Here is a 17,192-nt window from a genome sequence, read left to right on the forward strand (position 1 = left end):
AGAGAGAGAAAGAGAGAAAGAGAGAAAGAAAGAGAGAAAGAGAGAAAGAGAGAGAGAAAGAGAGAGAGAAAGAGAGAAAGAGAAAGAGAGAAAGAAAGAGAGAAAGAGAGAAAGAGAGAAAGAAAGAGAGAAAGAGAGAAAGAGAGAGAGAGAGAGAGAGAGAGAGAGAGAGAATGAATAATAACACAACACGGCCCGTGTGAACGGGCTTTAGGACTAGTATATATATAATTAACCTCTCCCCTGCCATGAGAGGCTGCAACACATTGAGCAGGCATCCATTTGTATATGCCGTAGACAAGAAGTTCTTAAGTACCCAGGATTCAATTAAGGCAGATGTCATAATATTCAACAATTGTAGTTTATATGTAAAAAGGCTTTAAACGTGGATTATATTTCTGTAACAGGGGAGGACAAGTTACAAGGCTTTGTGTTTGGTCAGAGAATATCTGTCTGCCAAGAAGAAATGTAACTCAGCAAGAAATGGAATAATAATAATAAAGCTGGAAAGAGGTTGAGGGCAAAATTGAGTTGTAGTGGATGCGTGGAATAACCTCCTACTGTTATTGTTACCTGATACCCAGGTTTGCCAAGCGTTCATTTTATAATGTCAAGTTTACCATAGTGAGCAACAAGGGCACTGTTCCCTTCCATTTCAGCTTTGCAATAGTCAGTATTAAAACTTAAAATGAGGGGTCTCTGTGCAGCTTGATAATTAATCTCTTAATTAAAAAATATATTTTAGAAATTTAATTAACACAAGTATAAGACAGATATATATTAAAAAGGGCATCAATGAGCAAATCAATTTGTAGACTCACAATTAGCCTCAAATTACTGATTTGTGTTTAGCCCAGAAGGAGTAGTGCTGCTCTAGAGCAGACTTTAAATATGTGTTTAACGTTAAACCATTTGTAGGGTTAAATATTCCACCAGGCACTCTCCCAACCACACATACAAAACTACACACAGTTTTCTACTCTCATGCTCACACATGCAGGCATTTGCCCTCTCTTTGGCACATACTCCTATGCACCCCCACAAGATGTTTTCCCTTCCTTGAGCACAAAACCTTGGCTCACTGCCCCCCTTTATGCACACATATTTTTCACACTTATACACAAACCCTAGCCTAGGCATTCACATATGCTTACATCCTCAAGCTTTCAAGTGATCTTATGCAAACCTACTACTACGAGGACCTGATCCTCGCCTACTCTCAAACACACCCCAGCACCTTTAACCTAACCTTACTGTGGTGTTACAAGTGGTATTACCACTCTTATACACCCCTTTGCTCTTAAGGATCAAAATTAAACTTTCATGATTCAGATAGACCAGCAGTTTAAAAAAATCAAATATAATTCCATAAAAAAATGTGCACAATCTTTTTATATGCACACTTTCTGAGGCACCAGCTTCTATTGAGCATGTGCAAGATTCACAGGATTTAAATATATGCATTTTTTGGCTGATGGCTGTCACATGAAACGGGGCAGAGACAATTGACGTAATTTTTTATTTTTTTATTACACATTTATTGATTATACATTTCTACTGTATTCAATGGTCCTTTAAGAATGCCCATCATTTATTATTTTTTTCTCTCACACCCCCAAAGTGCTCACCTACCAAGTTTTAATTTTTTTAATGACAATGGCTGCAATCCAGCTCTTTCTGGTAACAGAGGGGTTAATCTGTTTAGATTTAGGAAAAGGAACTTTTCCTGATCAGAAGTCTAGAAATTTAAGACAGCTGGCATCTTTGGGGGTGATAGAGCAATAGGGACTGGAGCATATCACCCTCCTGGAACTATCACTAATGCCCATTGCCCAACTGATTTGTTATTAGCAAACATGTCTCAGACAAGCAATCTGAATGCACATGGATGGAGGAGCTTTCTGAAAATAGCTGCTAATATATTCACAATGCTAATTCATTCCCATGAACAACAGGTAGTTATTATTTCTCTTTTTTTGTAACTTATAAGTTCCCCCTTCCATGTTTGCTACTAGCACATCAGTTGGGCATTAGTGACAGTTCTGGGAGGGTCTTATGCTCCCCATGTATTGCTCTATCACCCCCAAAGATGCCAGCTGCCATCATTTTGCACTTCCTGGACTCCTGGAGCTTTATATAATTAGTCAGAAAGAATAGATATAGTAAGGTTGTGATTGTAAATAAAGAATAGTAATAGTGGTTTGTTTTCAAGACTGCTGCTAGCGATATACTTATATTGCAGTTTATCTAAATCTGCCTATAGTTATTAATAATAAGTTATATTAATAATAAGATAACTACAGGTAGTCTTGAAAACAAGCCACTATTCTTTATTCACAATCACAACCTTAGTACATATTTTCTTTCTGATCATTATTGAATAGGAAAGGAAAAATATGTTTGTAGCACTACTACTTAATAAACCTCAGGTGCCTGTTAAAGTGCTTTTACTGCTTTACTTTTGCATATAAAGCTCCGGGGACAAAGGCTGCACTACCTTGGACAGTATAACGTGAGAGGGCACTATTTCTTTTTTTTTTTTTTTTTTTATGTATATTCAAATCCTTTGGATCTACGCTAATTACTGCAGCAGCTTTAGGACCTCTTATCTTTGATTGTATGCAGCACCTTTTCTGATGATTGGAACATCATGTTAATAGCCATTAGATTAGAACACTTATCCATAGCATAGCTTCTGGCTCCAATGTACGAATATACTACTTTAATATGTATGGTTGTATGCTGTGCTGCTGCATGAAGATATATAATATATTATATATCTTTTTCCTGACAGAAACACATAGTGTACCCTCTGAATCAGTGTGCAATCACCTGGGCGAGCGCAGCTGCACGCAGTCATCTTTATCTTATTTTAGTGGAGTGGAGAGCAGGTGGTGTTATTTTCATTAAAAAAAAAACAGATAAAGATTTACCCGTAAAATGGATAAGTTTCTAATTCAGAAAAGAAAAGCTATTGAAGATGACGTTTGCGATGAACAAAATCTAGCCGATATAGAGGAAACCACGCAAGAATCAACTGTTGAGCGGTCTGTAGTAGTACCTAAGAAGAGTAAAGGAAAAATGTTCAAGCCTCGTTTATACAATAAAGATTATATGAAACTGGGGTTCACATTTTCTGGAAATGAAAATAATCCTTGTCCCAAGTGTATAGTTTGTGGGGAAATACTTGCAAATGAAAGTATGGTACCAAACAAATTAAAGCGTCATCTTAACACAAAACACAGTCATTTGTCAGAAAAACCAGTAGAATACTTTATTGAGCTTTCAAAATATATAAAGAAGCAGTCTGCATCATTCACAAAGAGAATGAAGACATCAGAGAAAGCTCAAAAGGCAAGTTATTTGGTTGCTCAAATAATTGCCAAAAACAAGGAGCCACACACTATTGCCGAAACCACCATAAAGGAATCTTGCTGTGCTATTGTTCGAACAATGTTTGGGCCTGAATTTGAGATAGAAGTTAATAAAATCCCTTTGGCAGATAACACAATTGGAAGACGTATTCAAGACATGTCTGATGACATTAAGCAGCAAATTATGGATATTTTTCAAGACGATAATATGATGTTTGCATTGCAATTAGACGAATCAACAGATGTCAGTGGGTTAGCACAACTATTAGTTTTTATACGTTTCATTCACACTGACAGAATTATTGAGCAATTCTTGTGTTGTCTAGAACTTCCAATGAGAACTAGAGGTGAAGATATATTTAAAACTTTAGATTGCTTCATGAAGGAAAATAATTTGCAATGGTTAAATTGTGTAGGAATATGCACAGATGGTGCACCCTCAATGGTTGGTTCAACAAAAGGTTTTATAGCTTTAGCAAAGAAAGAGAATGAAAATATTATCTTTACTCATTGCTTTTTACATCGCGAAGCACTAGTCGCGCAAACCATTGGAAATGAATTAAGAAAAGTTTTGGACAAAGTGGTTCAAATGGTCAATTACATTAAAAGTAGACCTCTTCAATCAAGATTATTTGCTCATATTTGTGAAGAAATGGGGGCAAGGTTTAAAAAGCTTCTTATGCACACTGAAGTTCGTTGGCTCTCAAGAGGTCGAGTGCTTTGTCGTGTATACGAATTGAGGGAAATGATGCTTAAACTTTTTGAGGAAAATCAGCAAATTGAATTCTGCAATCTAATTCAAAACAATCTTTGGTGCACAAAATTGGCATATCTTGCTGACATATTTGAACATTTGAATAAAATAAACACAAGTATGCAAGGAAAAGGAGAAAATATGTTAACAGCAGTAGATAAAATTTGTGCTATGAGAGACAAAATAGCAATTTGGAAAAGGAAAGTGACAGAAGGAAATTTTGAAATGTTTTCCAAAACTGCTGAGTGTGAGCTAAAATGTGAAATCAGCTCGCTAATTGTTGACCATTTAACTTTGCTCGGAGAGAAAGTTCAGCATTACTTTCCAAATGTCGAAATCCAAGACTATGATTGGATCAGAAACCCATTTCTTACAACTGCAACAAGGGACTTTTCACTTATTGAAGAAGAAGAGTTAGCTGACCTAAAAAATGATCGAAATCTGTTAATGATGTATGAAGATGGTGACTTACACAGATTTTGGATTTGCATTTCAAAAATGCATCCAAACATAGCTAAAAAAGCATTAAGAATTCTTCTGCAGTTTTCTACGACATACATATGTGAAGTATCCTTTTCAACAATGACCAACTTAAAGACACTTAAACGTGGAAGCTTGAAAATGCTGGATGATGAAATGCGAGTGTCTTTATCTGATATTCCACCAAATATCCAGAAACTATGTTCATCCCATCAAGCTCATACATCCCATTAAAATGGAAAGTAGTCACAGTTGTTATTGTTATTGATGTTGTTTGTTTATATTTATAAAGTTATGTTATTGAAGAATATAGTTTGATCCATTCGTAACGGATAATATTGCAACAAGCAAGAATTTGTTGAAAAATGTACCCACCTTTCAAGAACATTTTATGGCAGGAGAACTCTGTGTAACATGTATGATTATTTTAGGTGGGTCACATGTATGTAACATTGTATTATTTGATTAATTTCAATAAAGCTTGTTTGAAAACAAACAAAAAAAAATCAAATGGAAAGTAGTTATTGATGTTACTTTTTTTTTAATTCTTGCACATACATACTGTTACTTATAAATACATTTTGTTATTATATAATTTATGTATGTGTCTGTATCTCTTATAACAAGTTAGTTTAACTTCCGTGTTGCCAGTACAACTCAATTACTGTGTCACGAAATTATTTAGGTCTAAAAAGTGTGTCACCAACATGAAAAGTTTGGAAAGCTCTGATCTAAACGTTTAGATTTAGTATCAAGAGGACTAGAATCCTCAATTTCTAATGCAATTAGGACTTCTTTAAGTAAAGAACGAATAAATTCCATTTTAAATAAATATGAAGATTTATCAGCATCAACCTCTGAGACAGAATCCTCTGAATCAGAAGAACCAATATCAGTATCAGAATGATGATGTTCATTTAAAAATTCATCTGAAAAATGAGAAGTTTTAAAAGACTTTTTACGTTTACTAGGAGGAATAACAGACATAGCCTTCTTAATGGATTTAGAAACAAAATCTCTTATGTTATCAGGAACACTCTGAGTATTAGATGTTGACGGAACAGCAACAGGTAATGTAACAGTACTAAAGGAAATATTATCTGCATTAGCAAGTTTGTCATGACAAACAGTACATACAACAGCTGGAGGAACAGATACCAAAAGTTTACAGCAGATACACTTAGCTTTGGTAGCTCCAGCACCAGGCAGGGATTTTCCAGAAGTATCTTCTGACTCAGCTTCAACGTGGGACATCTTGCAATATGTAATAGAAAAAACAACATATAAAGCAAAATTGATCAAATTCCTTAAATGACAGTTTCAGGAATGGGAAAAAAATGCCATAGAACAAGCTTCTAGCAACCAGAAGCACAAAATAATGAGACTTAAATAATGTGGAGACAATAGTGACGCCAATATTTTTTTAGCGCCAAAAAAGACGCCCACATTATTTGGCGCCTAAATGCTTTTGGCGCCAAAATGACGCCACACCTTTGGCGCAAAAAAACGTCAAAAATGACGCAACTTCCGGCGACACGTATGACACCGGAAACAGAAAAAAATTTTGCGCCAAAAAAGTCCGCGCCAAGAATGACGCAATAAAATAAAGCATTTTCAGCCCCCGCGAGCCTAACAGCCCACAGGAAAAAGTCAAATTGATAAGGTAAGAAAAAATGATTTATTCATATGCATTATCCCAAATATGAAACTGACTGTCTGAAATAAGGAACGTTGAACATCCTGAGTCAAGGCAAATAAATGTTTGAATACATATATTTAGAACTTTATATAAAAGTGCCCAACCATAGCTTAGAGTGTCACAGAAAATAAGACTTACTTACCCCAGGACACTCATCTACATGTAGTAGAAAGCCAAACCAGTACTGAAACGAGAATCAGTAGAGGAAATGGTATATATAAGAGTATATCGTCGATCTGAAAAGGGAGGTAAGAGATGAATCTCTACGACCGATAACAGAGAACCTATGAAATAGACCCCGTAGAAGGAGATCACTGCATTCAAATAGGCAATACTCTCCTCACATCCCTCTGACATTCACTGCACGCTGAGAGGAAAACCGGGCTCCAACCTGCTGCGGAGCGCATATCAACGTAGAATCTAGCACAAACTTACTTCACCACCTCCATAGGAGGCAAAGTTTGTAAAACTGATTTGTGGGTGTGGTGAGGGGTGTATTTATAGGCATTTTGAGGTTTGGGAAACTTTGCCCCTCCTGGTAGGAATGTATATCCCATACGTCACTAGCTCATGGACTCTTGCTAATTACATGAAAGAAAGAAAGGGGAGAAAGAAAGGAGAGGGCTGCTCATGTGCTCAAGAGTTGGCGGCCTACCTTGGTCGTTGTGTTTCATTATCATTAAAGTTGGTGAGATTTGTGGCATCTATATGCGTGCAGTTCAATGATGGTTTTGGTCTATAGGGGTTTACTCATGCTATCTAGGCTATATCTGGTTATGTACTGTACTGGTTAAGTATTTGAGGGTATTAGGGTGTTGCGGCTTCCTAACTATGGGTGTTTATGTTTGAGGTAATGTTCCCATGTATTTAGTATTTCTGCGTATACATCCATCTTGCCATTTTTCATTTAATAGTATTCCTCTAGTTCTAAAAATTCTGAGATTCTATGAGACCACATTTCTAGAGTTGAAGTGGTTTTGCATTTCCAGTTCCTGGCTATTAAAACTTTTATGCTATTTGTCATAACACAGAATAGTTTTTTTTATAGGGTTTGTACTTGATTTTAGGGGGTTTGCCTAACAACCAAATCAATGGATCTAAGGGAAATTGGGTGTCCAAGATTGATTCTATTTCTGTTATAATTAGTCTCCAAAGGTTTGGATTGAATTGCACCACCACCAAATATGAGCCATGTTGCTGCCTCTGTGGCCACATCTCCAACACTGGTCTGATCTGTGTCGGAATAAGCGGTGAAGTTTTTTAGGGGTAAGATACCACCTGTTAAGATTTTTAAATTAATTTCCACCACAGAAAGTGATATTGATGTTTTTGTTATGTTCTGGAAAATCATTGCGCTCATTTGAGGTAGGATGATTATTCCCAGTTCACGAGATATTGTGGTATATAGCCAGGTGGGTTCATGGTTAATAGTTTCTATATCAATGAAAGGGTATGAGTGATTGGTGGTGTGCGAATACATAGAGATTTGAAGTTTGTTAGAGGTCTGACCATGTTTCTGCTTTGTTCATGTTGCGAGACAAACCAGTGCACTCTATGATAATTAAACCAGCTATGGAAATAGGTATAGCCCGTATCCAATAGGTCTGTCTGAGGGAGGATCCGTTCTTTTGATGTTATCATGTGACTACAAAGATCACGTGCAGTTGTGTCTATTGTGCTTATTGTGGTGTGGTGTCCTATGGTAAATTGCCCATTTTTGATGAGCGAGGTGAGGGGGGATGGTTTTGATGAGATCATTGTGTTTTTGGACAGGATGTGATCCCAAACAGTGAATGTTTCAATTATAAGTGGGGAACTATTTGCTAACTTATGTTTCAAGTTCTCCATGCTCCAGCACAATCTTCCCAGGTGTGGAATGTTTGATATTGAGTGTTCTAATTGTACCCATCTTTTATGATTGTAATGTATATACCAATCAACTATTGGTATATAATTCTATGATTGTAGAATGTATAACAGTCTTGGAAATATATTCATTTTGAGAACATTAATTTTACCTGACCATGATAGTCTTTTGGACAACCAAGAAAAGAGATCTCGAATAATAGTTTTCTTAATCAATTCGTAATTCTTTTTTAAAGTTTCATCTATTGTTGTAGCTAAATCTATACCCAGGTAATGGAGTGTATGTTTGCACCATGTAACAGGGGTCATTCTTTTTACTCTAAGAAGGGTGGGTTCGTCTAGGTTAATATTCAAAACTTCAGATTTATCCAAGTTAATCTTAAAGTTAGTGAGTGAAATAAATGGAATTCTTGTAGAAGTGATAGGATAGAAGATTCTGAGTCAGAAAGTGAAAATAATATGTCATCTGCAAAAAGTGAGAGGACATACGAATATGGTCCTGCCTGTAACCATTTTATATGAAGGTTCTGTCTTATTTTGGTCACAATGGTTTCAATGAAGCAAGCAAACAACAGAGGGGAAAGAGGACAACCCTGTCGGGTGCCATTGGTTATAGTAAAGGATGTAGACAGAGTTCCATTTATTAATAATTTAGCGTTAGGATGGGAATAAAGAGCAAAGATTCTATTTAACATAATAGGGCCAAATCCCATAGACTCCAATGTGGAGCGTAAAAACTTCAAGTCAACACGGTCAAAGTCCTTCTCTGCGTCAATTGACAGGAGTAGAATACACAGGATTTCTTTGTTTTGTGCTAAATGTATGAGATTTAAGGCCCTGACCATGTTGTCCTTAGCTTCCCTCTTTGGGATGAATCCCACCTGGTCCTGATGGATTATATCTGACACAGTTCAATTCATACGGTTTGCTAATACTTTTGCGAAAATTTTAATGTCTGAGTTTAGAAGGGAGATTGGTCTATAGTGCGATGGGTGGTCTAAAGGTTTGTTAGGTTTTGGCAACAAAGTAATATGGGCTTCTAGTAGACTGGGGGAAAAGGATTTAGATTAATCAATATAGTTAAAAAAGTGTGTAAGTTGGGGTATTAATTCGTCTTGAAATTTCTTGTAATCAGGGGCGTATTTAGGTTTTGTGCTGCCTTTTTTTAGACATAATATTTTTGGGGCAGGGTGTAAAAAATTAAAAAATAATAATGTATTTTTAAGTAGATGTTTGCCAGGGCTTGCATTCACTCTGGTCACACACACACATTATATATATATATATTAAGACATTATTTTGCAAGTCAGATGATTAAAGTGTTTATATCAGAAAAAAATATCTTTCACTGTTTGATAGTTTGTCAGTATTTAGTTGTTTAACCTTAAACATCTTCTTTGGTGATTGACAGTTATTTAAGCAAAATATCTGCTTGGATAAATATGTAATAAATATACAAACTGGCCTTTAAAAGTACTTAAAAAATACAACAGTAGTTATGATAGGTTTAGGAATTGTATCCTAGGGGATAAAGTCACATGATACAATCATAATAAAGTATATACTTGTATTGTTTCTGAATGTATTAAATGCATACAACATATTTTCAGTTGTGTTTTAAGTCACATGGTTGTATAGATTCAGCAATAAATACTTATTCTTTGCATGTATGACAGATAGACAAACAGTAAATGTACAAGTATTTAGTGACTAATCCGTTTAAGTATTTCAATGCCTAATGAAGATGTATTGAAGGGAGAAAGGCATATGCTGTTTCACAGTGGTCACGGTGTAGTGCACACTGCACTGTGTAGTCTGTGTGAGTCTCAATCACGCGGTGGAGCCAGGAAGAATACTGCATTTCCTCTCAGTCCAGGCCAGGCTGCGCAAGTGAGCTCCGCTTCCACTGTCACCACGTCATGCGCACCCACATACAATCCCTTAGGATAGCAATAGCCAGGCCCTGGTTGATTTAGCCACCCGGCCCTCAGTTCAGTAGAGTGGCCCTAGGGACTCAAAATTCTGCTGCCCCTTAAAAATCTGCTGCCCTAGGCACCGGCCTTGTTGGCCTATGCCTTAACACGCCCCTGCTTGTAATATCTGTTACTAAATCCATCAGGACCCGGGGGCCTTGCCAGTCGGGAGGTCCTTTATGGCCAACTTGATTTCTTCTGGTGTTATGGGTTCCTCTAGAGACTCTTTTTGGTTTGAGGGAATCTGGGAGAGATGGAGGGAGGATAGGTATGTGGTTATTGCTGTTGTTTTATTGTCTTGTTCTGAGGGTGTTAAGCTGGCTTGGCCATTTAAGTTATATAATTTTTGATAATAGTCTCTGAAGGTTCTTGCTATGTCTTTTGAAGAGAAATATTCTTTAAGATGGTCATCTTTAATGCGTAAGATATATGATTTGAATGTTTTTTGTTTTAAGTATCATGCTAGGGATCTGCCTGATTTGTTATGTCCTTCATAATGTGATTGTTGCAGTCGTAATGTTTGTCTTTTGTGTTCTTTGTTGTAATGGGACGCTAAGTGTTGTCGTTCTGATTGTAGGATAGCTAGTATTGAGTGGTCAGAGGGGGATTGTTTATGCCGTTGTTCCAGGGATTCAATATTAATGAGTAGAGACGCTAAATATGTGCGGGTTTTTTTTCAATATAGAGGCTTTTATACCAATTAGTTCCCCCCTTATAACGCACTTATGTGCTTCCCATATATTTAATTGGGAGAGGTCAGGTGTGTTATTGATAGTGAAGTATTCTATAATGGATTTCGAGATTTGCTGTGATGCAGAGGGGTCTGATAGTAAGTGATCATCTAACCGCCATATGAAGTCTTGAATCCGTTTAGTTGGCCAAGTTAATGTACCTAAGACCGAGGCATGGTCGGACCAGGTAAGGGGGGTTATTTGTGCAGAGTGAAATAATGATAGGCCAGTGACGTCAGTAAAAATGTAATCAATTCTGGTATATATTTTATGGGGGTATGAATAAAAGGTATAATCTCTTTCTCTGGATGGGAGACCCTCCAAAGGTCATGGACAACCAGTTTGTTAAGGTAAGTATTGGTATGGTTTATATACGAAGTTGGAATTGAGGAGTGCTTAGACGAACAGTCTAGGTGAGGGTTTAAGGGTATATTCAGATCCCCACTGAGCACCAGAATACCTTTTTGATGTTCTAGAATTAAATTAGTAACAGTTTTAATAAAGTTGGACTGCTTGGAGTTTGGGGAGTAAATAGAAACTAATGTAACTGGGCGGCCGTAAAGCAGGCCTATTAAAATTATATATTTACCCTCTCTGTCTTTAATAGTTTTGAGGGTTGTGAATGGAACGTTTTTCCGAATCAAGATCCCAACTCCTTGTTTCTTAGATTTGGGATGGGAGGCATAGTAGCATGCTCCAAAAGTAATAGTGAATGTTAAAGGTTCTCTATGTTTAATAAAATGGATCTCTTGGACAAATACTATGTCTGTTTTATGTCTGATGAAGTATCTTAAAGCTTGAGATCTCTTAGCTGGGATATTAAGCCCTTTGGTGTTTATTGTCTGAATCCTTATGGAATCTAGTGGTTTATATGATTGTTGAGAGTTAGCCATGGGTGGATAAATAAGTGAATACTATGAACTGTAGCAACTTATAGTTTGCCCTGATTAGATGCATTGCAATATATTTTTGTGGTGAAGCGGAAGTGAGCAGGTAGAGCAGCAAGGAGGGGGGGGGGCGAGAAACAAGAGTAAAACATTTAGAAAATAATAAAAACATTAAATTAGTCAAGAGTGACTTTTGCGAGGACGCGTTTCTCACTCTATAGCCCATATTATCTATGAAGGGTGGGCAAAAGAAGTTCGGGTATTTATGCCCAGCAATACCAATATAAATTGGTTAAACTCACCAATGCTTTATTCTATTATATAAGTAAAAGCTCAACATTTATCTGAACAACTCTTCGCTCTCTTGGTTAATACAAACTTCAGGCAGCGGTACCCCCGCCCCCCCTCCGGCACGGAGCCCCAGCCACCTATTTGAATATCTGCAAAATTGCATAGTGAAGTACACACTAGCGACCGCGACTCCCCGCCAGGGGGCCCAGGACCCCCCCCCACGCCAAGTATGAGTAACATCATCGCTAAGCATAACCTGTATCAATGAGGGTGGACAAATATAGTTTTTCCTGTGTCTTTGAGAGTGAGCAAATATTCAATAAGCCATAAACAATTAACAAGAAAGTAAAAAACAGGTAAAAACATATAAAACAAGTAAAAACTTGTAAAAATGGTAACTTTATGTAACCTTGGTTCCCCAAAGTCACTCAGATTATATCAAGCTTTAAGAATTACTGTGTAACAAATTATCCGCTAGATTTGGAGTTTTGTCGGTAACGACCCGAAAAACTAACGCCGGTTTTTTTCTGGCCGCACCATAAAAATAACTCTGGTATTGAGAGTCCACATAAAGGCTGCGTTAGGCTCCAAAAAAGGAGCGTAGAGCATTTTTAACGCAGCTTCAACTCTCGATACCAGAGTTGCTTACGGACGCGGCCAGCCTCAAAAACGTGCTCGTGCACGATTCCCCCATTGGGGCTGTTTGAGCTGAAAAAAAACCAAACACCTGCAAAAAAGCCGCGTTCAGCTCCTAACGCAGCCCCATTTTTTGCTATGCGGTACCCCTTCCTACGTCTGCACTTAACACTCTAACATGTACCCCGAGTCTAAACACCCCTAACCTTACACTTATTAACCCCTAATCTGCCGCCCCCGCTATCGCTGACCCCTGCATATTATTATTAACCCCTAATCTGCCGCTCCGTAAACCGCCGCTACTTACATTATCCCTATGTACCCCTAATCTGCTGCCCTAACATCGCCGACCCCTATATTATATTTATTAACCCCTAATCTGCCCCCCACAACGTCGCCTCCACCTGCCTACACTTATTAACCCCTAATCTGCCGACCGGACCTGAGCGCTACTATAATAAAGTTATTAACCCCTAATCCGCCTCACTAACCCTATCATAAATAGTATTAACCCCTAATCTGCCCTCCCTAACATCGCCGACACCTAACTTCAAACATTAACCCCTAATCTGCCGACTGGAGCTCACCGCTATTCTAATAAACCCCTGCATATTATTATTAACCCCTAATCTGCCGCTCCGTAAACCCCAATCAGCCAATCAGATTGAGCTCGCATTCTATTGGCTGATCGGAACAGCCAATAGAATGCGAGCTCAATCTGATTGGCTGATCGGATCAGCCAATCGGATTGAACTTGATTCTGATTGGCTGATTCCATCAGCCAATCAGAATATTCCTACCTTAATTCCGATTGGCTGATAGAATCCTATCAGCCAATCGGAATTCGAGGGACGCCATCTTGGATGACGTCATTTAAAGGAACCGTCATTCGTCGTTCAGTCGTCGGCCAGGATGGATGTTCCGCGGTGGAGGTCTTCAGGATGCTGCCGCTTCGCTCCGGATGGATGCCGCTTGGATGAAGACTTCAATCGGATGGAAGACCTCTTCTGCCCCGCTTGGATGAAGACTTCAGCCGGATCATGGACCTCTTCAGCCCCCCGCTTGGGCTTGGATCAGGACATCGGAGGAGCTCTTCTGGACGGATCGGTGTGATACCCGGTGAGGTGAAGACAAGGTAGGATGATCTTCAGGGGCTTAGTGTTAGGTTTATTTAAGGGGGGTTTGGGTTAGATTAGGGGTATGTGGGTGGTGGGTTGTAATGTTGGGGGGCTTGGGTATTGTATGTTTTTTTTTACAGGCAAAAGAGCTGTATTTCTTGGGGCATGCCCCGCAAAGGGCCCTGTTCAGGGCTGGTAAGGTAAAAGAGCTTTGAACTTTAGTAATTTAGAATAGGGTAGGGCATTTTTTTATTTTGGGGGGCTTTGTTATTTTATTAGGGGGCTTAGAGTAGGTGTAATTAGTTTAAAATTGTTGTAATATTTTTCTTATGTTTGTAAATATTTTTTTATTTTTTGTAACTTAGTTCTTTTAATTTTTTGTACTTTAGCTAGTTTATTTAATTGTATTTATTTGTAGCAATTGTATTTAATTAATTTATTGATAGTGTAGTGTTAGGTTTAATTGTAACTTAGGTTAGGATTTCTTTTACAGGTAAATTTGTAATTATTTTAACTATTTTAGCTATTAAATAGTTCTTAACTATTTAATAGCTATTGTACATGGTTAAAATAAATACAAAGTTACCTGTAAAATAAATATTAATCCTAAAATAGCTATAATATAATTATAATTTATATTGTAGCTATATTAGGGTTTATTTTACAGGTAAGTATTTAGCTTTAAATAGGAATAATTTATTTAATAAGAGTTAATTAATTTCGTTAGATTTAAATTATATTTAACTTAGGGGGGTGTTAGTGTTAGGGTTAGACTTAGCTTTAGGGGTTAATACATTTATTAGAATAGCGGTGAGCTCCAGTCGGCAGATTAGGGGTTAATGTTTGAAGTTAGGTGTCGGCGATGTTAGGGAGGGCAGATTAGGGGCTAATACTATTTATGATAGGGTTAGTGAGGCGGATTAGGGGTTAATAACTTTATTATAGTAGCGCTCAGGTCCGGTCGGCAGATTAGGGGTTAATAAGTGTAGGCAGGTGGAGGCGACGTTGACGGGGGCAGATTAGGGGTTAATAAATATAATATAGGGGTGGGCGGTGTTAGGGGCAGCAGATAAGGGGTACATAAGGATAACGTAGGTGGCGGCGCTTTGCGGTCGGCAGATTAGGGGTTAATAAGTGTAGGCAGGTGGAGGCGACGTTGAGGGGGGCAGATTAGGGGTTAATACATATAATACAGGGGTCGGCGGTGTTAGGGGCAGCAGATTAGGGGTACATAAGGATAACGTAGGTGGCGGTAGGCAGATTAGGGGTTAAAAAAATGTTTTCGAGTGTCGGCGATGTGGGGGGACCTCGGTTTAGGGGTACATAGGTAGTTTATGGGTGTTAGTGTACTTTAGAGCACAGTAGTTAAGAGCTTTATAAACCGGCGTTAGCCCATAAAGCTCTTAAATACTGACTTTTTTCCTGCGGCTGGAGTTTTGTCGTTAGATGTCTAACGCTCACTTCAGACACGACTCTAAATACCGGAGTTAGAAAAATCCCATTGAAAAGATAGGATACGCAATTTACGTAAGGGGATCTGCGGTATGGAAAAGTCGCGGCTGGAAAGTGAGCGTTAGACCCTATTTTGAGTGACTCCAAATATCGCTGGTTTTCACGGCTACCGCCAAACTCCAAATCTAGGCCTATATGTGCAAATTAAGGCCTAGTGCTTGGTTGCATCATATATTTTATACTTATGCCATATATATCACTATTTACGTAGTGAGATTAGTCTGGTAGAATTTGTAATATTTATGCACCAGTGAGTATTTTTATGATATATTAAACAGTACCTTGGTCCCTTACATATAAGTAAATGTTATGTATCCTCTAGGAGGCGTTGATTCAGTGTAATATTTTAACCTGTCGGTTGACCGACACTAAGTGTAGTTAGGATATTAGAAGCCTGAAGGGTTATGTCTCTCAGACCTTATTGTAAGTTTTTAACTATTCTCAAAACTAGAAAGTGTGGGAATATTGTCTATCAATATCATAGAACAGTATCATACAGTAACATGTATAGCTTAGCATATAAACAGTGTGTATACGACCTGTTCTCCACTAGACAACTGCCTTTACAGGCAAACGGGTAACATAGATTAATTTAAGTGTCACTTCATGTTATCTGAGATTCTTTCGGTCTCTTTCTGGATTCATGAGTCCATTGTGAATCTGGTTGCTTTTGATGAGCGGTTGATGATCTGTTGTGGGTGTCTTGTCCCTGTTGTTGAGGGTGCGGAAAGTTCAGATTGAGACCCTTAGATAGGGCCTTAAGATCCTCCGGGTTTTTATATATCAAGGTTTTTCCATCTCTGTTGACTAGGAGACTAAACAGAAATCCCCATCTGTATCTTATTTTGTTTTCTTGTAGAATAGTGGTTATGAATTTTAGAGAGCGTCTCTTGTCAACTGTTGTGGGGCATAAGTCCTGGAAGATTTGGAGGGTATGTTCTTGGAATGTTACAGAACCTTGTGATCTTGCTTGTTTCCAAACAGTTTCCTTGTTTTGGTAAAAGACAAATTTCAGGATTATGTCCCGAGGAGGGCTGTCTGGTTTAAGTCTTGGGCGTAGAGCTCTGTGAGCTCTCTCCAGAGAGGCTTCTGTCATTTCCAGAGAAGGAACTAGTTGTTTGAACAGTTGTAGAAGATATGTGGTTATGTGGTCATTTAAAATGTCCTCAGGGACTCCCCTTATTCGTAGATTGCTGCGGCGGTTGCGGTTGTCGAGATCTTCCACTTTCAATTGTTAGTCCTGAATCACTGAGTCCTGGCAATTGAGGTATTAAGTATTATTACTGACTATTGATTCTAAGTTTTCATGACCTTCTTCCAAACACTCAATCCTAGATCCCAATTCGTTGATATCTATTTCTGATTTAATTAAAGATTTCAAATCAGCAATGTCAGATTTTGACAGCAGAGCAGCTATAGTGTTCTGAATTTGTGTCAGTTGTTCCATAGAGGATGAAGGTAATAATGTGGACGCCTGTGCTGCCATGTTGTCAGATTGTATTTCTCCTGTTGGCGCTATGTGAGGAGCTTGATCTTGTAAAGCAAAAAAGGAGCTCACCGACTGTATCTTTGAAGCTGAGGCTTTGTTAGAGTTTTAAAAGAAAGTGGTGAAAATAAAGGTAATAAACACTGTGCATATGTTATGTTCACCAATATGCTTTTAAGATTCTTTCTGGGGGTGTTAATGAGATGTGCTGTTCATGATACAGCCTAAGGAAGGTACTTGATCACGCCTTTCATATATAATATAGGTTATTTATTCTCCTGCATATTGGACTTATATTTGCATATTAGCATTCCCCTGATGCAAGGGTATTTATTTAAAGTACAAGAGGTTATTGATATGTATTTGTACCTTAATAATAGCTGAT

At 38.0% G+C, this 17,192-nt stretch overlaps 1 protein-coding gene across 1 annotated transcript; it reads left to right on the forward strand.

The window, feature by feature from the left end:
* Window positions 1–2,940: 2,940 nt before the first annotated feature.
* Window positions 2,941–4,842, forward strand: LOC128636282 (zinc finger BED domain-containing protein 5-like). The gene has a single exon (XM_053689317.1). It carries the CDS (start codon window positions 2,941–2,943, stop codon window positions 4,840–4,842), a length of 1,902 nt encoding a protein of 633 aa, XP_053545292.1.
* The last annotated feature ends 12,350 nt before the right edge of the window (window positions 4,843–17,192 follow it).

This window comes from Bombina bombina, chromosome 7 (genome assembly GCF_027579735.1).
Source record: "Bombina bombina isolate aBomBom1 chromosome 7, aBomBom1.pri, whole genome shotgun sequence".
NCBI classification, from domain to species: domain Eukaryota; kingdom Metazoa; phylum Chordata; class Amphibia; order Anura; family Bombinatoridae; genus Bombina; species Bombina bombina.

Excerpts from the sequence above, each read along its gene's own strand:
- LOC128636282 (XM_053689317.1), top strand. The coding sequence starts at position 2,941 with ATGGATAAGTTTCTAATTCAGAAAAGAAAAGCTATTGAAGATGACGTT.